This window comes from Strix aluco, chromosome 4 (assembly GCF_031877795.1).
Source record: "Strix aluco isolate bStrAlu1 chromosome 4, bStrAlu1.hap1, whole genome shotgun sequence".
In the NCBI taxonomy this organism is placed as follows: domain Eukaryota; kingdom Metazoa; phylum Chordata; class Aves; order Strigiformes; family Strigidae; genus Strix; species Strix aluco.
The window spans coordinates 17076116-17103022 of record NC_133934.1 but is presented as its reverse complement, the minus strand read 5'-3'; the positions used below and the strand labels follow the sequence as shown (position 1 = coordinate 17103022).

The following is a 26907-nucleotide window of genomic DNA, read 5'->3' as shown; positions in this document are numbered from 1 at the left end:
AGGTATTAGTACCTAGTGTTTAGGATTATAAATTTGTGTGTTAATGATCTCCACATGGAGGAGCTGTAGAGTTAGAAATGATCCAAGAAAAAACACCAAGTTTTGAAAGAATATAGTCAGAGACATCGTATCTTCTCTAGGTTAACTGAGCAAAACCCAAATCTATCATAAATGCTGAGGGATGCATGTCCTTTCAGCTTTTGCTAACCAATTTGCACTAGAACTTGGAAAGATGGGTCAAGAAACCTTTTTCTTTGTTAATGGCTTCTATTCACTATATACCCAAATATGCTGATCTCAGTAAAATGAAAATGGCAGATAAGATTTGTTCATTCCCTTTGTCCTTTCTCTGTGCCTTCAGAGACTTATGCCAGATGAAAATGCTGAGAGCTACCACCTCACATAGTAGGTGTGAAACACAGACCTTTATAGTCATTCTTCTGACTTGCTGAGCTTTCAGCAGGACTTCAAAGAGGCCCTTTGGATGTGAGCTCTTGAGCCTTACAGCCCAAGTGCATTTAAAGGATGCTTATACTATGTTTCAAGGATAACCCAAAGATTATGGAGGATAAACTTTATGGCTAATCCTGTCAGTGCATAGGTCAGGCTATGGTGGCTGACATGGCTTGTGGAGGCATAGCTTGTGAGATCACGTTTTCCATGTAGCTGAAATAGTTTCTTCAAATGTAGTAATCTAAATCAGCAAAGGAGTTGTCACAACTGTGAGTGTACCTTGTTGTGTTTGCTGTGATAACTGTTGTGGTTTAGAGGCATGGAGCTGAGGTGGTATCAGTATAGCTTTAGCCATCAGTATTTTTAGCAAAGGGGAAGTTGTGCACATGGACTGAACTCTCTGTTGGTTTCTTTCCAACTGGAATCTGCTGAAATAAAAATTTCTGTTAGCTATTTGTAGAATTGAAGTCTCTGTGGTGGGTTGACCCCAGACAGCAATGCAGTACCCACCAGACACTCGATCCCACTCCCCAGTGGGATGGAGGAGAGAATCAGAAGAGCAAAAGAGAAAAAAATGTGGGTTGAGATAAAGACAGCTTAATAAGTGAAGGGAAGAGGGGAAAAAAATGCCAAGTGATGCAAAGACATTCACTCTACACCTCTCACAAGCAGGCTGATGCCCAGCCAGTCTCCAAGCAACAGCTACTCCAGAAAGACTATCCCCAGTTTTATTGCTGCGTGCAATGTCATATGGTGTGGAATATCTCTTAGGTCCCTCTGGTCAGCTGGGGTCAGCTGTCCTGGCTGCGTCCCTTCCCAGTCTCTTGCCCAGCCCCAGCCTACTTGCTGGAGAGGGAGCAGAGTGAGAAACAGAGAAGGCCTTGATGCTGTTTAGCAATAGCTAAAACATCGGTGTGTTATTACCACTGTTCTAGTCACAAATTTAAAACACAGCACCATATGGGCTGCTATAAAAACATTAATTCCATCCCAGCCAGACTCAGCACAGTCTCCTACGCCATAAAGTCCCTGGTTTTCCATTCCTGGTTTCCTTTTTCTGGAACAATATCTTGGTTCCTGTTTCAATTTTCCTGCTATATTTAAAAAGTGTACTTGAAATGAATTTTTATTCCATAGCAAGTGCTAGAAACATCTTACTGCGCTTGGAACCAGTGCTAAAAACCACAAAATTACCAGGCACTGATAAACTCTTAAGAGGTTACGCAATATACTTTCTTAGTCAAGGTAGATCCATCTATTCTCTCTCCGCACACATATATGCACCCCATATTTCAACAAATATACAAATAAACCCACTAATATTAATGAACTATAATGGGAGAAAAACTTTCAATGCTTATTATATTATATATACATTTGTGTATATGTACACATCTATACTTTGTTGGTACAGCTTCATCTATTTACAGAACAGCTTTTAAGCTTTATGGAAACGATCCTGAGAACGGACAAAGACCAGAATTATCACTGATATCAAAAATGGACTTTTGGAAGTTCGTCTATTCTTACCAGGATTGCATTAGAGAAAAACGAGAAAGGAAATCTAAGTTGCTTTGATTGCTTAAAGTAAAAAGTAGAAAAGATAATTGCTGCATCTTCCTTGAAAAAAAATACTGTTGATTATATCAGTTCAGATCAGATGTGGTTTACAGAAGCCTCAAAAATGTGGTCAGCAGCTAGGAAGGAATGTCTTTCTAATATACCACTTCCTGGACCATACACACTCTGTCTTCAACTCCATTCATGTTCATCCTGTATCACTCTGCAACCACAACAAGGTGTGGAAGAATTTCACCACTGATCTAGTCAGTATTTGAAATGTTCATAACCCTCAGCTGATCTTGGCTCCCTTCACCTATGTAGGATCAATTAAAATTTTTGCTACCTGTAAAGGAAGTAATTAAATGGAGACCACTGTGTATACCTCAGAAAAAAAAACTAGAACAAATGCTGAAGTAATTTAAAATTCCCACTAAGAAAAAAATCTTACCTTTATGAAAAGGTGGATTACACCTAGAAGAGGGCTGAATGTCATCTTACTCTTGTCTGCCTGTAGTAACTCTACCAGTATTGCCTTAATGCAAAGAATTTTCAGCTATTCATCTGAACAAGCATATGGGGAATATTTTACTGCAATGCTTTAATGAGAGATCAGGCATTCATGACAGCTGAATGAATTTTTTGGTTGAAGCTTTAGGCTCAGTGCTTATGGTAAACAGCACTACCCATAAGACAGTCCCTTGTGTTCTAGTGATACGTGTCTGATGATTTCATGTAATGTGTCAAATTCTTCCTTCTCACAGATATGCATGACTTGCCATTACCCTGGGTAGACTCCAGTCTAATGGCAGGCAGTAATTTACAATGGCACCTTTTTATTATTTTACTCATATTATTCTTCTGTAAGAGAGCAATCCTTTGTCTGATTGTATTTCTGAAGCTTTTCTGGTCAGACAGACAGGCTCTTGCATTGCTCTAAGCTATGAAAGTCTTAGCAGACTAAGATGGCAATTAGTCAATAGTTGTTTCCCCTGACTGCCAAAAGAACTTGAGCATACCCTGAATATAGTGAATCTATGTTAATAAATCAAGCAGCCAGCCTGCTCAAATAAAACCACAGGACAATGAAATGATTGTGCTTGGAGAATCTTTAGCTGTGATTGAGATAGAGAAGTGATAACTTCCATTAGAGCCAAAATTAAATGATAATATGTAAAATTCAGATTTTGAGGTTAATTTCTTCCTGATATAGGAAAAATCAGTATGAAATACACATTACAGTATGGTATTCTTCTATTTTACCTGATTTTTCTTCCAAGATTGTGTTGGGTTTTTTTAATAAAATATAGCCTTTGTATTCTGTGGAAGCTAAATCCTAAAGAAGAAAAAAAACCCGACTTTTTTGTATCTATCAAATCCCATCTCTTCTTTGGTGACCCTGTAGCATTATCAGATGCAAACATGCAGGGACCAAAATCTTAGGATCTGCTTAGACTGGGATATGTTTTCCACCAACTGTTGTATAGTAACAATCATCTTTATTATGGTATCAGCATTTAACATCCTGTATAGAAGAGGATAATCATGTTTAGTTAGCAATGGCAATTATTTATACTTGTCTTTGAATTGTTTCAAAATCAAGGCAAACTTTCTTTAAGGTTGGTTCAACATACTTTCACAATAAAATTAAGGGAGAGGAGGCATCTCAAATTTTCCTATCCTCATTTGAATTCAGACGGTCTCCTCTTGCCAAGGCAAAACACTCTGTAAACTCCATTTGGCACGGAAGTTTTCTGTCTGCTGTTATACATGTGGTCCACAGTATTATCTAATGAAAGAAGAGGGATTTCCTCGTCATTTCAGAAACATTCCTAATGGTCATGCTCCATCACTGGCTTGGATCTCCTTGGGTTAATTAAAACCACTTATATTTTTCCGAAAACACTGCTGTCCTTGCCTGCCAAGATAAAGCACTGCTCTGCAGGTCTGAAAACACATCCTCCTTTTCTGACTGCATGTGAGAGTGTGTTCAATAAGCAGCTAGCTAATAGGTGAACAACTGCTGACTGCCAGGTATGAGCTGGGAGCCAACAGGGTTAGACCTCTGCTAAAGAGAAACTACACCTTGGCAGTAATGAATTTCAGGATATTTTAACCAAAATATTGCCAACATAATGAAACAAGTAAATGAAGAATAACACTGCAAGTAAAAACTATGGAATTCATAGATGAGGAAGGTAATCAGTAGTATTAGGGCTATAAATGATGGATAAAATGAGTAAGCTGTTAGATTCACTCATAGATAACCACTGTATGAAGGAGAAATGTTCACTTAATTTACTAGTGTTTTAGGAATTTAGTTCTTAAAGGAAATGTCTGAGCATCTGCAAATGGGAACCTCAGCATGAACTGAAGTTTGCTATAAAACAACCTTACCGTTTAGTCTTGTAAGGTGCTCTTCTTTTTTTAGCTTATTACAGTAGTCGTACAGTTTCTGTTATTCTGTGATTAACTTGAAGTTATCACTTGTTTGTTTCTTGCTTATTTGGGTTTCATGATACCGATTTTCACTTGGGTACTGTTCTGCCAAATCCAGTTGTCAGTTTTGGCCAGTTTGTGAAACAACTGAACGCTGGTAAAGACTCAATGAAGAGATAATCTGGTGCCTTTTATTCATATTTATTTAACTAACATCAATTTAACTCCAGGTCAGAAATAACTGAAAATTTTTGTTAACTGATGACTTTTCTTCAACCTCCTTTCAAATAATTATGCCTCCACCTCTCGGTGCACCAAAACCATCACCACATTTTAAATTAACTAGCCTCTTCCAGAGAAATTCCAGAAGGCTATGGAATATTCTTCTGAAGTGTTGGGCATGGGCAGAGATACAGAAAAGCTGGTATTGGTGCCACTGCCCATGTGACAACTTTTTTGTTGCTATGTAAAAGGGCTTCAGCATTAGGGCTGTTGGCTTACTGTCTTTTGTAAATACTAGATTCACAGAATTAAAAAGGAAATAAAGTTACGAGTTACTTGCCGGAAGCTTATTTATCCAGGGGTGGAAGTGAGGTGCCAGAGAACAACCCACTGGCACAGTAAAAATGGTATTGCACTTGGAGGTAGGGGTATGACTGCCATATTTGTTAATGCACTTAGTCTTTTTTTAATGCACTTAGTCTTTCAGCAGGTATTTTCAGCAACATGGTGTACATCTACAGCCTGTACATGATTATATTTCATTAGTAAACAGTACATGAGCAGGCTAGTCTGTTTTAATTATAGTAAGAATTGCATATAAATAATGTGTGTACCTATACACTGAAAATGTCTGATTTACATACATTCATGGTATTTATTTACTTGTAGGGAACACCTGGAATGCTAGTCACATTAAAAACAAACAAAAGAAACTCCACAACCTCCTGCCTCTGAAAGTAAATGCATCTTAACATCATCCATTTATTTGGGCTGGTAATTTTTAAAGGAACTCTAGATGTAGAGTGCTTAATGTCATTCTTTCTTCAGGTCTTGCAGAAATATATGTTCACCTCTCATATATATGTAAAAGTAAAAAGTGACTTTATAATACACATGCCTGATCCTGTTCTTTTAACAAAGTGCAAGCTCACTCTAGAGAGCTGCTGTGAGGTACAGTGTGCCAGTGACACAGTTTCCAAGGAAGCCTGTGTACAGACTGTTTAAGCTAAAAGGAGTATTGTGACAGAAGGATTGATTCTACACATGTCCCTAGAGTTCTGTTAAAATCAAGTCCACCTTTTATATCTTTGGAATCTTACCTGATGCAGTGAGTCACTCTTCATCGGCAGGCTTGCTTGACTGCTGCAGACCAGTACTCACAGAGATTAATTTGAAATGTAAGCAGCTGTTCACTGCTGCAGGATCTGTTTCAATTCACTCTGCCTAAGCATTTGCACGGAGAACAACATCCTGATGTCTACACGTATGACTGACAGATAGCTGGTATTCTTATATGGAGCCATACTTGTAGGTGGTCAAGGGAATTCATTGATCATTTACTATTTGAAATTTAAATTAACTTTTCACTGTTTATATATAAAATTAACTTCTTATTCTGTGGGGAAAAAAAACTATAAATGAACAGGAGCCTCACAATGTCACATAGATGACACCACAAGCAAACTCCAGTTTGCAAATAATGCACCAATGCAACTAATAGCTCAATTGATAATAATTTCCTATATAAATATATATATATTTGAGGATAATGTATAAGCAGCAATAAGGACTAACTTAGAAAATACTTCACTTCTTCCACATCAATGAATCATAGTTAGGAATAGGGATGAAACCTCTTCCTCTCTTTGCTTGAACAGCAGAAAGACACCAGCTAGATTTAATTATAACTAATGAAAATTTTAAATGCTGATTAACTGTCTCAAGTTTCAGTCAAAAGGCACCAGGAATATGTCTGTATTAAGACTTTCAATACAAAACTCACATTGGGATTTGGGCATCCATGTTTGTAATTCTCAGTGATTGCTTTTATTTGCTAGTGTTGCCAATGTTTTCTGTGCCTTTCTATTTTAATAACTAAACAGCTCCCCATAAATTTGGGTCTTGCCATAGGTTGCATGGATTGAATTGTATTTCAATTACTAGTCTGCATTTTTTGCTCTGCGGCAAAATGGTCTGCAGTTTACAAGCAAACAGAGTTTAAGCTCAGCAGAGGGCAAGACCAAGGTCTCTTTTCAAATGTACATGACAGAAGAAAAATCCAACTTTCTTCAAAATCATATTACAAACAAGTTTTTGCAGCAATTTTTTGTTGGCAATGAAGTGCTAATCAAGCACTTAAGAAATGAAGGTTCTACTTTAATTTTGTGTACTTTCTTTTCAAGATGAAAGTTGAAGAAAACAAATGTTCTGATCATCTGATAAAGCAGCTCCCAGCAGGATTATTGGGGTACAGTATGAATATGCACTATATGCCCCGGTAGGTAAAAGGCATCCATAAAACATCAGTTCATGTCTAATTAAAACAAACCAAAAATATATTCTGGGGGCATATCAATAAAACTGCAAGGTATTCAGGCCAGCCTCCATAGACTAAGAATATATTTTATGCACCTAAGTAGGTAAATCTTGGTTTACTGGAATTTTGAAATCATCTAAGCAGGTTAGGCAAGAGGTTCAGCTGAGTCAAGACAGATCATCTCAAAGATGTAATTGCCTGTATCAGCAAGCACTCAACTGCAGAATTCTCTACAGAAGTTTCTGCATACTAAAGATGGGAAGAGCTAATATGTGTCCAGTCTGCCACGACCTCAGGGAGGGAATATTGAAGCAGCAGAAGGGCAAATCTTCCCTTGTGCAGCCTTTTCTCTCCCTGTCTCCCCTGTTTTTATGAAGCAGGAAGACTACACTGAAATGGTCCATCGACAATGGGACAGCTGAACCGAGACTGATATTGAAACCTATTTTGCAAAGCAAAGCTGTCAAAATAGGCAATTTTGGAAGTGATGAATGGCTGAGGGCTTAATTATTTTCAATCCGTTGTGATTAGTTTCACCAGTAAATGGTATCTTTTAGACACCAACAAGAAAATCATTGCAACATCATTACAAGAATAGTCCCTTTCCAGGTGAAGAACATCTGGCATCTCCTAGTGAATATCTCTGCAAAAGTCTGTGGGACAGGAACATTTAGTTCCTTACTGCAAACCTTGTTCTTGGTGCTGTTACCTGTGGTTCCTTACATATTTTGTAACCTTCCTCTCTTCCCTATTTGTCGACCTTTGTCAGCCACAGTAGGGATGTGTGTGTTAGTGGCTTGGTGGGGGGGGGTTTTGGTGATATGCCTGAACCAACCCCCTGATCTGTCACAAAAAAAATCCATCTATATGGAATCATAGAATCACTGAATGATTTGAGTTGGAAGAGACCTTAAATATCATCTAGTTCCAACACCCCTGCCATGGGCAGGGACACCTTCCACTAGACCAGGTTGCTCAAAGCCCCATCCAGCCTGGCCTTGAACACTGCCAGGGAGGGGGCAGACACAGCTTCTCTGGGCAACCTGTTCCAGTGCCTCACCACCCTCACAGTGAAGAATTTCTTCCTTATATCTAAATCTACCCTCTTTCAGTTTAAAACCATTACCCCTCATCCTATCCCTACACTCCCTGATCAAGAGTCCCTCCCCATCTTTCCTGTAGCCCCCTTTAAGTACTGGAAGGCTGCTATAAGGTCTCCCCAGAGCCTTCTCTTCTCCAGGCTGAACAACCCCAACTGTCTCAGACTGTCCTCATAAGGGAGGTGCTTCAACCCCATGATCATCTTCATGGCCCTCCTCTGGACTCACTTGAGCAGGTCCATGTTCTTCTTATGTTGGGGGCCCCCAGAGGTGAACACAGCACTCCAGGTGGGGTCTCATGAGAACAGAGTAGAGGGGGAGAATCACCTCCCTCGACCTGCTGGCCACATTATAGTATGCTTACACAATGTAATGGGGCATGATAAAAACCATATCTGAATTCATGCCAGAACCTGAGGTAATATAGCCACTTTGGCTCGAAGCTGTCCTCAAAGTAATTAGCCCTGATGAGAGGCTCATTAGCTAGGGCACATAGCCACACGAATGCAGCTGCACAGTTTTGAGGATCCCTGCTACATAGTAATACTCCAGATGATACTGTGCCTGCTATGTGGTGTTAGTTTAGGATTCCTGAGCAAGAGAGTCCCTTCCTTACTTAACTCTTACATTATCCTTGTCCTCTGATTCCCATACACCCTGACACACTGTTAAACATTTTCTGATCCCTGAGCCAGTGCTAACCACAAATCTTTCACACTTAGTGGACTGTTGCAAATGGTTTCATACTAATTCATGCCAATCAAAGGCGCACAAGGCAGATCTAATGGCTCAACTTGATCAGAAAGCATTAAAGGTAGCTGGAACATACATAGATTAGGAGACAGTCCTGACACGCAGATCAGACCCTTAGTATTTCAAGTAAATGAATCCCATTCCCTGCATGTCTGTCATGTACTCATTGCAGAATTACAGTTTTTCTTCCTTTTTTGGCTTCTGATTTTACAGAAAGTTAACAGTCTCCTCATTGGCAAACCAGTTCAGACAATGCCTTGCCAATAGCTTTGTCCCTTTGTCTCATTCCATTTATATCTGATGGGAAAGAGACAAAGAGGAAGACCTGCCTATATCTTACACCAGTTTTTACTTTCATCTCTTCTTGCATCCCACCTTTTATTCTTGTATTTCCCAAGCATATAACAAATGTCCCACTTATATTTCTCCAGTAAAAACACCTGAAGCAACTGAGCTACAAAGGTACTAACTGCTCTATCCATTCTTTAAGGGGTACCTATTCCCAGCTCTGAATGCATTTTTATATGTCTAATGCTTGTTCTTTCACTGTCATTATCTTTTTCAGGTTAATATGCATTAGACATGGTCCCATAATGAAAACTCATGATGTAACCCACTTCTTTACGTACACAGAAGCTGGCAGAGAGGGAGGAGCATAGATCAGTGCTGTGCAATTGATCTCAGCTCTTACAGAGTCCATAGAGTCACTAATTCTGAGGGTGTTTGAATTTGTTTCTGAACTTTGTGCTTATGACCATCTCACCATAATGAACACTGTCCTTAATGCAGAATAATGATTTATTTTGATTTTTAAATGTTCTCCAATACATTTTTGTGACAGGAGGTAACAAAATGCTCAAAAGGTAACTTTGAAATGCTTTGTGGAATGCTTTTCATTTCACAAGGAATCACTGAACACTACTACCCAAATTCTGCTGAACACAATGGTAGTGCAACTTGTTGAGGGTATTTCAGGATACATCCCTCAATGGATGGGAAAAGCTCTTTTAGAGAAGCTCATGATCTAATCAAGTTCTTATCGTTGTTCGTGAAGAGGGAAGGACTTGGCTAAAGTAACATCTAATTTACACAAACACACCTTGTCACCCCACCATAGCTGTGGGGTTTTTTGTGCCAAGAATGAGAACTGGCACTTTTCCAAGGAGGTGTGTCAGAGGTAAACGAACAGGGCACTGAAGTATCCTATTGTCTTTTAAGTCTTGCTGGAGACCTGAAGGTGTGTCTCTGCCTTTATAAATACCACGCTGCTTTTACAACTAGCTCTAATTCTTTTGAAAGAGAGGAGTTGCATCAGGAGGTGCCTTTGGATATCTCCAAGCCCTGTGCAAGGTATGTCTTTTAGTTGTCTTACTTTTGCACTGTTACACTTGCAACAGGTTACTGTCACACCATTATTCATTCTAATGTTATTAGTTGATGTATTTGCAACAGAACTGTAAATACTATATGATGTTCTGTAAAGAGGGTTTTATGGAATGAAAATCTCTGTGTATAGTATAAGGCACGAAGCAAGTCAAGTAAGAACTATGTAGAAGTAGGACCTGCTCACATCTGCTGCTACCTATGTATTCTAGATTCTAAATTTAGGTAACTAGAGATATTTGCAGATAGTTGAGTGTTGAAATAGGTTCCTTATTAACGTGCCTACACATGAATTTCTGCTTTCTAACACAGAAATTTGGCTACAGAAATGGCTATAATGGAAACATCAGAAAAATACATTTAAGGATTTAACCAATTAAATGGCAGATTTAAACCCTCTACTATTACAGTATGCTCTGATCCTGAAGGTTACTTCATAAAGAGAAGCACCTACAGAAATAAATGTGCTCTGTGCTGATGCAGGGATCAGCTTGATAATTTGTCCCTTGAATTTGGCAGCTTTAGACACAGCCCAGTACACTGCAGGTGTCTTCAAAAGCAAAAAGATAGTTCTGTTTGTTTAGCAGTCAAGGCAGCAAAGAATGCATCAATAGTTACTTTTTGGTATCTGGAAAGACTATTATCATTATTTTTTTCAATAGAAAACTGAAATACTGGCATAACCAGTGAATTAAGACAATTTCAGGATGCCTAAGAAATAATTTTGCTCAGCTTGAACCAAATGGTTTCCTTTCTGTCTGGCATATTTTTGAAGAATAGCCAGAGGTTGGAGTCAAAATCACTTATGTGCCATTTACAAAATGGGAGATCGTGGGAGCAACAGCTGCTTTATATATTATAACTTAAGATTGATAAATCCCAGGTTCAAATTCCTTCTCTGACTGCAGAAGAGATTTTTAATTAAAGTAACTCACTCACTGGGCAGCACCACGACTTGGGAGTGACTCTTGTGTTCCACATTGCACAGATAATTAAGTCATTGGATCAGAAGGACTTACTCCATAGCCATCTACAGTTCTCAAGGATAATACATAATGGTTCTAGATTAGTAGATTCTATTATTCACACAAAGGACAGAAGATTTTGCTGTTAACATCATTTTAATAGGTACCAAAGAGCGGTGCAATACCATGTCTAAAATACTGCAATTGTCAAATGGAGTCCAGCATTGAGTGAAAATGTTTTTATGTTTTTGGTTTTTCTCTTTGTTTTGAAAGCAGATAACAAGCAAAACAGAGACCATGAGAATCAAAAGCTTTGGACTTCTCTGTATGTTGATTCTGGTCTCCCAGATGCTACTAGCCAACTGTGAAAGACAAGGAAAGGAAAGAAAAAAGGGAAGACAAGGCATAGAAGACAAGGGGAAAAAAAATGACCAAACTGAATCTAACCAAGAAAATCAAAACCGGCAGAAGTCAAAAGGAGGCAAAGCATCTCCAAAAGGCAAGTTTAAAACCAAAGAAAATGCTGAGTGTACCTGGGCAGTGACTGAAATGAATGCTGCTACTGTGCACGTAGAGTGCAAGCATGGTGACAGAGAGTTCTGGTGTGAGTTCTCTGGAGACCCTTCCACCTGTCCACAGTATGCAGAAAACCAGAAATCCTACTGGAAACAAGTCTCCCGATCCCTAAAGAAGCAGAAGCAGATCTGTCAAGACCCCAAAAGTGTCCTAAAATCTAAAGTATGTAGGAAAGGCCCACGAAGTGCTCATCTCAAGTTGACTGGCTCAAGCCTACTAACATCAGTGGGTCCTGCAAAAGGTAACACAACTCATCATGCAAAAGAAGTTGTTCAGACTCCAGCAGCTGCCTCTGTGACCAAAAAAAAGCTAGAACACAGTCCTCAAGACTGTGTTGAAGACATAGATTATATTGATCAGAAAAAGGTGGCTGAGGAATACTGTCCAGAAAGCTTGCTTTCTTTCTGCAATTTTTTTATCACAATGGTGCAAGACAAAAAATGCTGAGGAAGTGTTTCTAAAGCTCTGTATCATGAAAGTCCAGTCTCATCTAAGTTACTGCAAACTATTCCAGGTTTTATTCTCATGTTATATAGTGTATATAAGAAAAAAAGGCATTTATTTTTCTGATTTTGTATATACACAGAGAGTACACTTGACATAGTTGAAGATGGTACAGATTTTATTTGCACTTAGATTGCTACACAGGTGTTACCAAAGGATGTTATGTACTCTACACAGAAGTATGTAAGTAGTCTCCTTGCCCCTCTTTGAGCTGTGCTAGCCAAAGTGATGAATTCAGTGCTGTGCACTTCTTGGTTATGTACAATACTTTTGACCTAAAAATTATTAAGAAAAATAAACTTCAAAATACACGCAAAATATTCTCTCTCTCTCTGTGTTTAACTAGATTTCTCTGTAAGTGCTAAGTCTTTGTCAAAGATTGCTATTTCACAGGATCTAAGTAAAGTGTTGCTTATTAGCAGTTCTAAAAATCTGCAGCTTTGCAGACTTCACCTTTCTCAGCCAGTGCAAGCAACATTTTGATAGGGAACTACATTATCATTAGTTTTTCATCATCATGATAATAAAGGGCAACAAGATTTTCAGATTTTTCCATAATTTTGCAAAGCTTCAGCTTTCCAATCTCATCAAATGATGTCAGAAAACTTTGCAAACTTCAATTTTTTCTTTTCTCCTGTAGTATGAAGCATGTTATACTCATCTTCTGGCAGGTAAACAGAGACACAGAGATAAAATGACTTATGCAAGTTCATACATAGGCCCAGGTCTGGGGCCCTTACTCAAGCAGCTAAAGCACTTGTGCTCAACACTGCCTGTATGTTCTTTTGAGGTTCCATTTTCTGTTATCGTTATGTATGGATAACACTAATAAATACTTTCCTATGCATTAGACTTCATCTGTATTTTAAAAAAAAGGAAATCCAAACCCTACAAGAATAGAGATTTTAGAAAATGTAAAGCTAAATAATGACAACTGAGCTTTGTTACTATTTGAAACTCCCGCTGGAAGAAATGTAATATACAAGTTACACTTTCTGGTGGCACATGGTTGGGAAGGATGGTCTCCTACTACAGTAGTCCACTTGGGGAAACTTGAACTTTCATGAAATACAATTTTCCTGAACGTTTCTAGAAAATTAAGATAATATTTCTGGGTTTTGGGAGAATATAGGCAGTTCCCTTCTAAAATTATCTCACTACTAGAGTATTTGAGAAAATATTTGTAATATGTTATGAGTAACTCGCCTCCTGCAACTTTCCTCTTTTCCTTCATTGTCATATATACTCACGTTTTCATTAAATGAGCATGTCTGGGGAGGGCATGTTAATGCTGCTGTGTCTTGTTGCTACAGCAATAAAGGCCATTGCCATTATTTAGTATCTACTACTTTCTTTGCAATGAAGAATTAACTTAGCAAAAATACTTAAATTTAGGTGGAAGTCCTCAATAAGGGAGGAAAGTGCTACTAACCACACAAATTTTTTTTTTGCATGTTAGTAGGAATCAAGACTTCTTACACGGGGTTGAAAAATTATTTTGGCAGAGTTGGGAAGAAGGCACAGTATCAGCTCCAGCATTAGCCACAGTATTTCAAAGAGGACAGTATTCTGGAGACTCTCATAAGCACTTCATATGATAGTCAGTTACATTTTTTTGCTACTTACAACATTGCAATCTCTATGTGACTAATACATTGAATGTAGGATGCTGCTATTAGTCAGGTAAACTGTTTTTGAGAAGGATTTATCTGTATTTTACCAAGTCTAAATAGCAAAAAAAGAAGCATGTTCTTCTTACTGAAGTTCCAGCCTCTGCATGCTCTGTGGAAATACTAGGTATTACCAGACTGTGCAGGATAAATTCTGTTAGACTGATGCCCACGGCAAAGCAAGCTTCCAGTAAAAAGGGGCATCAGTACTAACTCTTATGGAGGCTGGAAGATCCCATCATTCTGGTGCCCAGCAGGGTGGAAAACTAGCTACCAGATCCTTATTATTAAGGTAGATATGTAAGTATTGAAAGTGCAGGTGAGTTCCAGCTGCTAGACACTTTGTGTGTTGGCCTACACCACTTCACATTAGCAGATAGTTGAGATAAGAAAGTCAAAAGATGCAGAGGAAGGATTAGGAGTACACATTTGGCTCAAGCAATCATACACTCTAGCAATTAATTATGAATATCTAATCCAGTATACCTGTATAATAGTCCCAAATTACAACCAGAGCACTGGGCAGGCTTGGGTTAAGAGGCTCAATTGCTCCAGATGTTTTGGAAAATGTCCAATCCTAACTACCCTTAGCTGCTGTTACCTGCACAAGTACTACAGTACGTACTTTGTTGCCTGAAGCGTGACCCACCTGGCTCTGAGTTGCCAGGAGGCACTGCTCTCCGGGTGGCAGCAGGCCAGCCAGGCACACCGAGTTTGCAGTGACATATCCCAGAGCAAATTCCAGCTCGGGATTCCAGAGCTGTGAGTTACATCTCCATGTGCAGGACTGTCAGCACCTGGACCCACGTGTGGGAGCAGCACGCTCCTCTCCAGGGATGCATTACATTTCTGATGCTTCATCTTCTTGTTTTTTTTCAGGACTGACTTTTATCTTCACATGTGGCTCTTTGCAGGAGGAAAGCAATGCTCAATCTCAGTTCCTGGGTGCATTTCACCTATGATGCATGCAGTTGTGCCAGTATTCTACAAGGACAGTTTGGAGCATCGGGAGAAAAAGGATATCTCCATGCAGCCTTTTTCCTTGGAAGGTGCGCTAATGTGGGAGTGCAGATCTCAAAATTGTCCCAAAGGATGAGATTTTTAACGTCCATAGATACATAGCTCTGGCTGCTCTTCAGAAGGGCACATTTCAGAATAGCAGGGTCTGAGGAAAATATATCTGGAGTTTAACTTCATGAACAGCCTTTTCCATAATTGCACAGACCACAGGTCTACGGCTAAGTGCATCTAAGTTCTCATTGCACTTACCAAGCCTTGTGTTTCAGTCCTACATCTACAAAGCAATCACCTGACAGCAATTACATAAAAGTTGCTTTCTGCTGGGCATTTACAGAGCCAGTTAGGTCAGTATAACTTTGATGCTTCTGTAGTCAAGCTGGTTAGGATAACTAACACATTTCCTGGCATTCTTCATCTTAGGATCTGTGGTCATTATGAAAAAGTGCACAGCTGAGCTCTATTCTGTGCCTCTCTTCCCCAGGTGTGCCGGTTGTCATTGTGTCAGAATTTCATGTTTGAATAACTTGGAATAATGGTGGTAGTGACTTTTCTAACACCTTCTATAGTAGGTCATGTAGGAACACAGTGAAGGAAAACAATGAACGGATTTGTCTGTGCAGTCCAAGTCCTCTGTCCTACCATTCTGAAAACATAAGGATCTCTGCTTTAACATCAACCTGAGTTATGGAAAATCAGCTCCATTTTACACTTGGGGAAATGAGATATAGGAAAACTGGATGATGTTGACAGTCATGGGGAGAAAATCAGTGGCTGAATCAGGAACAAAACACAGGTCTTCAGAGTTCCAGTGCTCCCCTTCACATGCCTCATGATTAGATCATTCTGCACAAGGACTACATGTATTTGTTCTTGAAAACATCCAGCTAACTTTTAGGTATTTTAAAATTATTAGGACTATCTTTGGGAAAAAGTAGCTTACTTTCTAGGCAATATAGTTTGTTTCTCCAGACAACCCTGGATATTACAATTTGAGTATTTACTTGGAAAGAAGGATAGGGCTTTTGAAGATAGGAAACTCATTCTAGCTTCAGAGATAAAGAAGTTTCAGGGAGTTTCCCTGCTCTCACAATATGGAATACTTATACATTTGGTAACTGCTTCAGACTATGGATGATCTTTTTAGATGGATCCAACCCCCACATACTCCCACAAATTCTCAAACTCTCACCAAGCTTTGGAGAGTCAAAAAATTAATTTTTTTTTAAAAAGGGGAGAGAAAAATTTGAAAGTAAAAGTTTTTCCAAAGTTATCTCCTAATATATGACAGTCTTATCTAGAAAATTTTAGATGTATCCTTACAATCACTAGGAAACGGGGAGTCATTGTTAATGCCCAGCAAATAGCTCTGGCAATGCAGTACTACTTAAGAATCTGTAAAATTTCAGCTCCTTTAACTTTAAAGTTTTTATTCTTTTATTATTTTCTGCAGTGTATTTCCTACTCACTTTCACACACAATTTCATTTGAATGACTTTCCGTTCCTTTACAACCTTCTTTATTCATTTACCACTTCGGCGACAGTACACATTACATATCTAATCTCCTATGTTGCATGACTACTTGTAGGAGAATAGAACGGAGTGACTCAACCTTCCTGCTTCCAGGAGAGCCCTACCCTCCTCTTCCCCTGAGGGGGCCAATGAGTACCTAGCGCCTGATATCACCTCACCTCAATTTGACCAACCATAGCAGAGACTGAGTGTTCAGACAAGACACATTTTACACAGCCGTGCTCAATCCATGTAGACATAGCTGAACCTAGATAATAAATTCCACTCCCTTTTCCACCTTTACCTTATTTTTCCTTTCTGATACCGCCCTGAGCAAGGCAGCTCAATACTTGTTGGTAGCTGCTGCACCTCACCCATGCCTCTGCCTGGTTTTCATTCCATTTCAATACATTATATTGTTTGTTCCTCTAGGCTATTTCCAAGAGTGATACCACTTTGATTAGCATGCTTGGGAATTGATCAAATGGAAAAATCCAGCTTCAAGGATGGGAAGTTCAGCAGGTTCCAGCCTGCAGAGGTTACTCGCAATCTTGTCACTAGGGTGGTACCATCCCATCCCTGGCTGGAGCTTGCATGGCTCCTGTCTTTTAGCACCATAAATAGTATAACAAATCTCAAGACCGCTGTAGGTATTCCTGTGTTCTAACATCTTTGAGCTTCTTTCTGCTCCCTCCCTTGAAAGAGCAGGGGAACTTTAAAACCCAGCTGCAGTCATCACCTCTCTTCAAAGAGCGAGAGAGGAGAAAGAAGGAGAGTGCAAGAATCCTAGTAGGATCCTAGAGTTATCAGACACTGAACACCTAGAGTTTTCGAAAGGATATCCAGGTGCCTCACTTGCTGCTTCCATTGGCATTACTACCGTGAGATAACATAGGGTCACACATAAAGAGAGGGGACTGGACGTGTCACAAAGCTTTTTACCTGTTTGTAAAGCTACTACTAGCAGAAAAGGATGTGCTAGGGCCCAGCTTATCTCTTTAACAAGGATTCATGTAACAGGTTTCTCCAGAAACCTACTCCTATCCATGTAAAGTGCGTGTTTTATTCAACTACTAGAACTTCTTCCAAAGTTGCTTATTGATCCCACTAGAAATAGGTGTTTTAATACAAAGAAGTGATAATGAGTAGGTGGAAGAACTGTGAAGACTTCCCATTAAGTTGTTGCTCTATGGCTGCCTCAGTCACTGATTGTTCCAGGCCCCATGTAGAAATGATAGACTCTAATTAACCTGAAGCTCCCAGTGGACCATGGAAGTCTCACACTGATTTCCAGGCAACAAACAGACACATCAAAGAGACTTTATTATATAATGAGAGCCTGCAACATGTTGAAAACTGTCTGTGAGTGTGCGCATATAAGCACTCTGTGGTGCTTTGTGCATGCCAAGGAAAAGGAGAATTGTTCCAGTCAGCCAGAATGCTTGATGTTAAGATGAATCTGAAAATTCAGAAATTACAATATTATCTGTAACAGGAATGTATTCTATGCTTCTGTAATATGTGCACTAATTATATGTAATGAGTATGCTTAGATAATGGAATGCTACTTAAATAATATGAGTCACCTTTACATCTGTTGCCTGAAGGTGATGTGGTTTCTAGAATCACTTTAGGGGTGGTGTGATTCCCTGGAAAATCTTGGACTGCTTTTGGGCTATTCCACAGCAGCTGAATCTCTACAGATGTACGTGCCATGGCAGCTCTGTTCCTACTCCTTGTTCCACAGGGCTCTCCAAAGGATGGCTGCAGTTCTTCCCTGCAGTGCAAGCTTCCAGGGAATTTTGTGTCTTGTCTCTTATGAATGCAGGTATGAACATGGTCTTTGGTCTGTATGTGTGGCAGCCTATAGACCTTGGTCTCCTATAGGAAGGACTCCAGTTAAATGTTGATTTCAGAGACTCTATATTCCTCACTTACATGTGCAAATGACACAGAAGTGAGCTAAAGAGGTCAGTTTGTGGAGAGAGAAAAGTTGGAACAAAAGGGATGCTGGTTTGTGTGAGATTTCAGATGACTTGTCTTTGAAAAATCCTCACGCAAAGCATTAGGGGCTGCATGCGCTGCTGCGGATGGAATGTTTAGGTTAACAACACTCCACTTGGGTTAACAATCAGGTTGCTGGTAGTACAGGGTCGTTAAAGCTCCCAGGTTATTATCACTGTAAGAGTGAAGATGTTAGCTGATGGTGTCCTGGCCAATGTCCAGCCAGATAATGACACTCTGCTGCCTGAACTCTTCTTAAAATTTCAATCAAACACAGCTTTCTTCACCACCTTAAACTGCTTTGTGCTCTGAACACTAACACTTAGATGTGTCTGATTTTACTTAGGCAGGGGACTGGGAGGATATTTACTGAAGTCCCCCCACGCCTGAAGGAGGACCAGTTGTTAAGGTAATTTCCAACTGTTACTTACACATAAAGCAAAAGGAAAATCAAAAGTGAGGGTGTAAAAACAAAAGCAGGAAAACTGCTGTTTTCAGAGAGGTAATGTTCACAGTTGGAATCAAAGTCTTCTTATCCAGTGTTTTCATCTTGAATGTCCTTGTGCTTGATATTTCTTTTATACTACAACCCACAGAATCCTATGAAAATGTGAGTATCTTTCAAATAAAGGAATAGTCCAGCCCTGCCAATATGAGTAAGGCTTAAAAATACAGAGAAGTCCACATCAGCAGTTCAAAAGCCAAATGCCAAATATGAAGACCCCCTTACTTATTACTCCCTTAAAAATTGCATTCTAACTTAATCTCATAAGGGTGACCCATGACTTTTAAGTGCTTTGAATTGGTAAAATGGAGGAAGAGGTTCCTGGCAATGGAATGGGAGCAGTACTAATAGAAATTACATTTGTAAAGTTGACTTATTTTTTCAAACAATAGAAAATGTATGTGTAAAAAGAAATGCTAAGAAATGATCACACAAGATTCTGTAGGTGTGATGCTTAGTGATGAATAAAAATATAATTTACAGAAAACAGAGACTGGTGATGTATGTCTACTTCAGTGTATTTTATTCAGAGTATAGGGGAGGCTCGTAAAAAAATAATTCTATCCCCATAAGTAAAAGACTTTGAAGAAGAGTGTGTGTTGCTATATTATGCAGAGGAAAAAAAAAAAGAGGAAAGACCTTGTTTTAACGTACAATGATTTTACAGCCAAAAGTAAAACAAAGCTGTCATGGTATTAAAAAGACTTCTCAGAATCTGAGTATGTAGTTTTTCCTCATCCAGCTGGAGTATGTTTCCAAACGAAGTTCCAGTGGAGTTTCCCTTTTCAAAAGCTAGCAATGTTTAGCTAGATGCCACTGCTATCATATGCAATATTTCTTGCTTGACATTATGAACCTACCCCTTATCTTCAGGTGGATATTCAAGTACTAAGTTGTTTTATAGTCCTTTGTGGCAATTAAAGAACAGAAGAAGACACATAAACCAGGATCACTCCAGAAGAACATCACACAAATCTATGTCGCCTTAGTCTCTAAGAAGAACAGAAGAAGTATCAGTCAGGGGCATATGGGAAAAAAAACCCAAACCAGAATTATATTAGAGCAGGTTTAGTGAGGCTTGGTGAGTCATTACAAGCTCCTGGACTGACAGGTGTTTGTTGGCTTTTTGAGCCCTTTCCCTTAAAAGCTGTAGGCATTGCTCTTTTTCCTTTTTTTTTTTTTTTTTTTTTTGTACCTAGTACTGCAGATCTGAGGTCACCTTAATGCCTGAATTTAGGATTTTATTAGGACCTGATGATACTGGATCATGCCTGCACAGCTCATTTGAATTTTCCCCATGCTTGCTCCTGTAGACAGTTCTGGCAAGAGTATAGCTAACATTTCTATTAGTATATTGGCTTCAGTTTTTAGAAGCAGTGCAAGATTTACTTAGAGATGAAAATTAGCTCATCTTCCTACAGACCACCAATCTTCATACCACCTTTCCTATCTCTTAAAACTAAAACTTGAATTTGGCTTCTCGTTTGCATCTGAAAACTTTGTATTTTCCTTGAGAGGCCCAGTGTTCTCCTCTGGGAGGGCCACCCATTTACAAAGAACACCATGGTTTTCAGGGACATATGTTTATTCAATACTAATGAAGTTCCTCTGGACTTACATAAGTACTACTCAGAAGTAAATCTGTCTAATAGCCTATCATTAGGATTAATTTTATTCTTTGAAATAGCTACTGTAAATTACTATTGACCAGTAAGCCAGAGGTGGTCAAATAATTAACTGCTTTCAAATAGGATTAATTGAATAACTGAAAACAGGACTAAAGAAGAAAGTAGCAAAGGCACAAAAAATCACTGTCAACAGCTCTGCCTTTCCACACTCTTTTTTAATGCAAAGAAGCGTTATATCTTTTAGGCTTCTTCATGAATAAAAGACACAACCGATGCATGAGTTCAGCAAACACTCCAGTCAATATGACCCCTAAGTCAATATGACCACAATATGACTACACTAAGTCCGGTAGATGAGAACTCATCCTCTGTGTAGACACAAAAATTCTTAGAATCCTAGAATGGTTTGGGTTCAAGGGACCTTAAAGATCATCTAGTTCCAACCCCCCCTGCCATGGGCAGGGACACCTTCCACTAGACCAGGTTGCTCAAAGCCCCGTCCAGCCTGGCCTTGAACACTGCCAGGGAGGGGGAATCCACAACTTCTCTGGGCAACCTGTTACCATGTCTCATCACCCTCACAGTGAAGAATTTCTTCCTTTTATCTACCCTCTTTCAGTTTAAAACCATTACCCCTCATCCTATTCCTACACTCCCTGATCAAGAGTCCCTCCCCATCTTTCCTGTAGCCCTCTTTAAGTACTGGAAGGCCACTATAAGGTCTCCCCAGAGCCTTCTCTTCCTCAGGCTGAACAACCCCAACTATCTCAGACTGTCCTCATAAGGGAGGTGCTTCAGCCCCATGATCATCTTCACGGCCTCTTCTGGATCTCCTCGAGCAGGTCCATGTACTTCTTATCCTGAGGGCCCCAGAGATGGACACAGTACTGCAGGTGGTGTCACATGAGAGCAGAGATTAGCAACATCCAGTAATCAGTGTAGAAGTTAGTGTACTGAGGTATACAGGGAGAGAAAATAACAGGTTAATTTATTTCTTGCTAGCAACCTTTGACTCTTACAAGTGCAACAGTTTAGATGCATTTATGTGTGTATGCAAGGCTGCATGTACTTGAAGATAGATTCAGAGAGAAAAAAAATCACACAATTTAAAGATTTACAGTCACACTTCTCATTAAAGTTATATGCCAGAAGTCTTTTATTGAGTAGATAGCTCTTTCTTGTTTTCATAGTTGCAGAGTTCAGAAAGTAGAATTCATGTTCTTGGGCAGAGCTGGTCAATGAATGGTTACATGCATGTTACTGAAATTATTTCAGTTTTACAAACAGGGGAACGGAGGTAGAAGACTAAAACAGCTAAGACTATATCACAGAATCACAGAATCATCTAGGTTGGAAAAGACCTTGTAGATCATCCAGTCCAACCATTAACCTAACACTGACAGTACCCAACTACACCATATCCCTAAGCGCTATGTCAACATAGTGGTAGAATCTGTAGGCTAAATCTGTTCCTAGTTTAAGCGCATGCAAGTTCTGGACTTACATTAAATATTAATTTTGTTTCAGAATTTGCAGATTGACTGTTCATTTCTTTGAGTCACCATAGTATCGCACTTGGGAACATCATGATGCCAAGTGATCTGGATCTAGCAATTTCACTGCAACTTCTGATTAGTCTGTCTGAATGTAACAGCACCCTCCTTGTAAATCCTTAATGACTCCCACCAGCACCTACACTGTCCAAGAGCTCAAAATGTTAACACTTGTATCAGCTCAGTTCCTCCAGAAACTGGAACTGTTTATCTGGGTGTATGGCTGAACATAAGCAATACAGACAATTATGAAGTGGGAATCCAACCAGTTCCTAGTTTCTGGAAGAACTGGTATGTAGTGCGGAGCCAGACTATAAACTTAATCAAACTTCCCTGTAAAAATTATCAGTCTAGTGGAAAATCTATTCACTAAATCAACCAAATAGCTTTAATGTACAAGCAAAAGAAATCAATTTAGAATTTTGGGCATCTTAAAAACATTTTTATTAGATTATATAACCAGTCATGTGAACAGAAATGTATGGAAAAAAACAACTTAAAATTATATGCTCACATAAACTATATAAATTATGTAAAATAGTTGCATGCCTAAAAAGATCCAGGCATATTTATTCTGGCTGGTATTATGGCTATGACATCCAGTTATCATGGAGTGTTATTCCCACTCCTGGGCTGGTTGCTCCTGATTTTGGTTGATGATGGGAAGTTCTTAAGTGTGCCACTCCCTTGTAGCCCAGAGCTCACACTGATTGTTGATAGTGAGCAATAGTCTCATCCAGTGGCTGCTATCATGTCACAATATCCTTCCTAATTTAAGTACAGAAACAGACTTCACTGTTTGTAGTAACACTTGAAATGTTTGTTTTCTTTAGGCATGTTCCCACTAGTTTAAATGTTCTCATTACTGCAACCAACTATGATGAGTTACTGCTCATCACAGTCACCTCAGATTTCATCTACCAATTGCAGGCATGCAAGAGACTACAACATATCTGCTGTTTGCTAGGAACGCCTTGTCACGGATGCAGTGATGCACTTCACTCATAAAAGTAGCAATATGTTTATTGATATGCAACAGCAATTTAACAAAGTTTGATAGTAAATGTGAGAGCGGTTTAACGAGATTCGATGGCAAGGTTCACTTGATATTTACTACATAGAGGACAGGGTCAGCTAAAACTGTCAAGAAGACCCTCCTGTTGAGTCACGAGGTTCAGAAAGGGCCTCCTTACATCCTAAACTCCTTCTCAGAGAGGAGTCTAGGTGTGGCTGGATCCACTCCTAGTCCCAGACTTGATCACCAGTTTATGTCTAAACAATTATATATGTGCACAATCAATCCTTTGTATCAGGATTTCAAAGTTCAGCACGCTATTAATCATTTACCAAGAATTTGTAGCAGCAAGGAATCTCTCAACCTTGAGGAGTAACCTCAAGAAGCGTCCCTATTCAAGGGGAGATCGTGGCATGCAGCCTGCTGCCATGCAGCAGAGCTCAGTGGGCCCCAGGGTGTCCACTGCTTATGCAGTAAGAGAATTGACTTAGAGTCATATTTGCATACCAGAAAGACATCTGGCTCACTGCTCCAGACAGCCCTTGGCTACCATGTTGCCATCTGTTCCCCAAAGTCCAGAGTGAGCTGGATGCAGCCGTCACAACCCCCAGTAGTGGTTATGGCTTAAGTGGGGGTGGGGGGCAGGGGGAGCACACCACCACACCCCTTTGAGAGTAGACAATCTTATGGTCCTATTTTCTCTCCTGTATTTGGGGTGATAAGTGTTTCCAAATGCTTCTGGTCCTCAGAAGTCAATCAATAGGGTCTAAAACTTCACCTCTGAACTCTGAATAAGAAAATATTTTTTCATGGAATCAGCAATCTTTGGATTTGATCCATCAGCTGATGAGTTAGAAGTAGCTGAATTATGCTTCAGAGCTCTGATGGAAAATACGTAGTGCTCCTTCTACTGTGTGCCATTTCTTCATATGGTACTAAATCACCAAACCCACATACTGCTGGTGCATAGGAAACAACATATAATGGGCTCAATCTGAGCGGTGCACTGGAGTGCGGACCATTCAGGGGCTGCAGGGGCTCTAGGCTGGCGGTGTAAAAGAAACTCCTTTGAAAATCATCTTAGAAAACCAATTATCAGTGCTCTTCTTTTACCAAGTTGATTTATTGCACGTTGGATATACATCTGTCTGGCAATGAGCAGCACATATGAACAAAGCTTTCTTTGCTCTTTCCAGAAACCAGCTTGCTTCACTGAGATTTGTAGAGACCTCCCACTGAGGTGCTAGTATGCAGTGAAGTCTGTCTGATGAGGGCATTATTACTGGTGAGCCGCCAGGTAAGCTCCAGCTTGGAAAAAGTGTTTGAAAAATACCGTTTTTCACCCACAAGGAAATTCATGTGCCTCTTTTGTGGTCAGCATCTTAAAATCTATGAGTAATGGATGCAGCAAATGAAGCAAGCTGGCAATCCTGGCCATCACTGTGTGCAGACTTTTAAAATGCACATGCAGTGACTTCAATTTTCTGCACATTTCAAAAAGTTTCATGTCTTCTACATCCACATTTAAATCACTCAAACCTCTATGTTGCACTAAAGAAATATCTTCCCTGGCCCTACCATTGAGTTAAACTTCAGACTATGCTGACAGCTGAGCAGGTCTGCAATATCCATCCTACCTTAGAGACAAAACACCATGCTCCAAGGAAGCTCCCAGAGATGGAGGTGAATCCCTTTTATATGGCTTGTAGTTGAACTTGGCTTATGCTTGCCACTGTAAGGAATAGAATCATAGAACCATAGAATCACAGAATCATAGAATGATTTGGGCTGGAAGGGACCTTAAACATCATCTGGTTCCAACCCCCCTGCCATGGGCAGGGACACCTTCCACTAGACCAGGTTGCTCAAAGCCCCGTCCAGCCTGGCCTTGAACACTGACAGGGAGGGGGCAGACACAGCTTCTCTGGGCAACCTGTTTCAGTGCCTCACCACCCTCACAGTAAAGAATTTCTTCCTTATATCTAATCTAAAGATGCCAAATCCAAAGGATTAATGTCTGTAAATTGAATTTTTTGTGAGATGCAGGCATTTCAGAGCCATAGAAGTGTGCTATTGTCCAAGTTGCTATAGGTCGTAGATTGAGTTTCTGTTATTCCTGTGCTATTTCCACAAAAGACTTACCCAAAACACATGAAATAACCCCATGACTTAAAAGCAGCATTTTGTCCACAGAACCTGCTGATGTTGATCCTGTCTGCAGAAAATTAAAAAGTTACACCTGAAGCTGACAAGTCAAAATCCAACATTACTCACCCTTTACTTGCTTAGTACTACTGCCAGAAAATTGCCAGTAGTATTTTCAGGAAAAGAACCTTTACCTGGGGCTATCTTGTGAATTTTACAGGCAGGAACATCCCAAGAAACACCATTTTCTATAGGGAAGAGTTTGTACTGTTTCAGTTGGTAACAAAAGCTGTAGTTTTGTTGAGACCTGTGTTGAGATACTATATCCATGTCAGGGAAAACTGTAATTACACTCATACAAGTTCTTTACATCTTGATTATGCTTTTCTGTTATCATAATTACTAATACATGCATATTACCCATAAATCTGTAATATTTCATTCAAGCACTGAATTTGGATTTAAAGTCCCTGCATCTGCCAGTATGCTGAGCATCACAAAAATGTGGGTGTTTGCTGGGTGCTAAATAGGAAAGCAGTCAGAGAAGCTAGCTAATCCACTCTCTTCTGACTGCAGTTAACGGCTGCAGCATGCTCAGTGACACCTTCCAGAGATTGCATACTTTTTTCCAAGCATTAACCTTTTTTAAGGCTTATGTATTCTTAGGGGTAACCAAAAATCCCAACAATCACACCAGGAATTAAAATTCACCACTACCAGTGATACATCATATTTCTTCACGCCTCTTCCAGCTTTTTATTTCTGGGAAATGTTGAGTCTCTGGTGACAGAGTTCCTATCCAGCCCCTGGGGGATTTTTTCTGCAGCAGTTCCTGTTTGCCCTTCCTCAGGTCTGAGATGCTCGAACAGGCTCAGGTAATCGCTGATACTCTCCTTCTCTGGGTAGTCTTCCACTGCCAGCACTGCTCTTCGAAATGGTGTCCATCTCAAGTTGTGGTGCACCATGGACCAGGCTGTAGCATAGTCACTACATCAAGGGTGCTGTGGCCGGACTGTTTCTAGTTGGACTCAGAACTGGGGATGAAGAAGCATAAAGGGCTGGTTCCATCTTCAGTAACGATTAACTGGAATATCCCTGTCAATACTAAACAGACTTTTTAACTGAATTCAGGTAATAATAATAATGATGACATTCTTATCTCTGACTAGGGATGTTTTGCAACAGACTTTACTGTGGGTTTATGGACTAGTACGTTCCTATCAGCTCACAGGACAGCCCAGACACTTTCTACTTTTGCTGCCATTAATATTTAGTGCAACTCACCTGCTGCTGAAAACAGTACAGAAGGAGATATATAAATAATTTCCTACCCATTTTTAATTTACTACATCAAGCTTTATCATGCCAAGACTTGGCCAAAGTAACCTTTCCTGAACATATTGAACATAATGTCAATGAAAAGAGTGGCAGTTTTAGAAATACAGAATGGTGTATTTCTGCTGTGGGAGTGTATAATTTTTGACATCATAATTAAAAAGCAATTACTTTTGCACTGACACAATTTGTCATGCTGTAAATCCCCAGCTCAAAATCAGTCATCTCCCAATAAATTATCTATGTGCC

At 39.6% G+C, this 26907-nt stretch overlaps 2 protein-coding genes across 2 annotated transcripts in view; one reads left to right on the top strand and one right to left on the bottom strand.

The window, feature by feature from the left end:
• The first annotated feature begins 10066 nt into the window (after positions 1–10066).
• Positions 10067–12215, top strand: FGFBP1 (fibroblast growth factor binding protein 1). Its single transcript, XM_074821370.1, has 2 exons — positions 10067–10198; positions 11469–12215. Exon 2 carries the CDS (start codon positions 11490–11492, stop codon positions 12213–12215), a length of 726 nt encoding a protein of 241 aa, XP_074677471.1. The 5' UTR covers positions 10067–10198; positions 11469–11489.
• Positions 12216–26116: 13901 nt separating this feature from the next.
• Positions 26117–26907, bottom strand: part of CD38 (CD38 molecule) — a 32715-nt gene continuing 31924 nt past the window's right edge. Inside the window, exon 9 of the mRNA XM_074822169.1 lies at positions 26117–26357. The gene's annotated coding sequence lies outside the window, so the exon portion shown is untranslated. The remainder of the gene's footprint in view (positions 26358–26907) is intronic.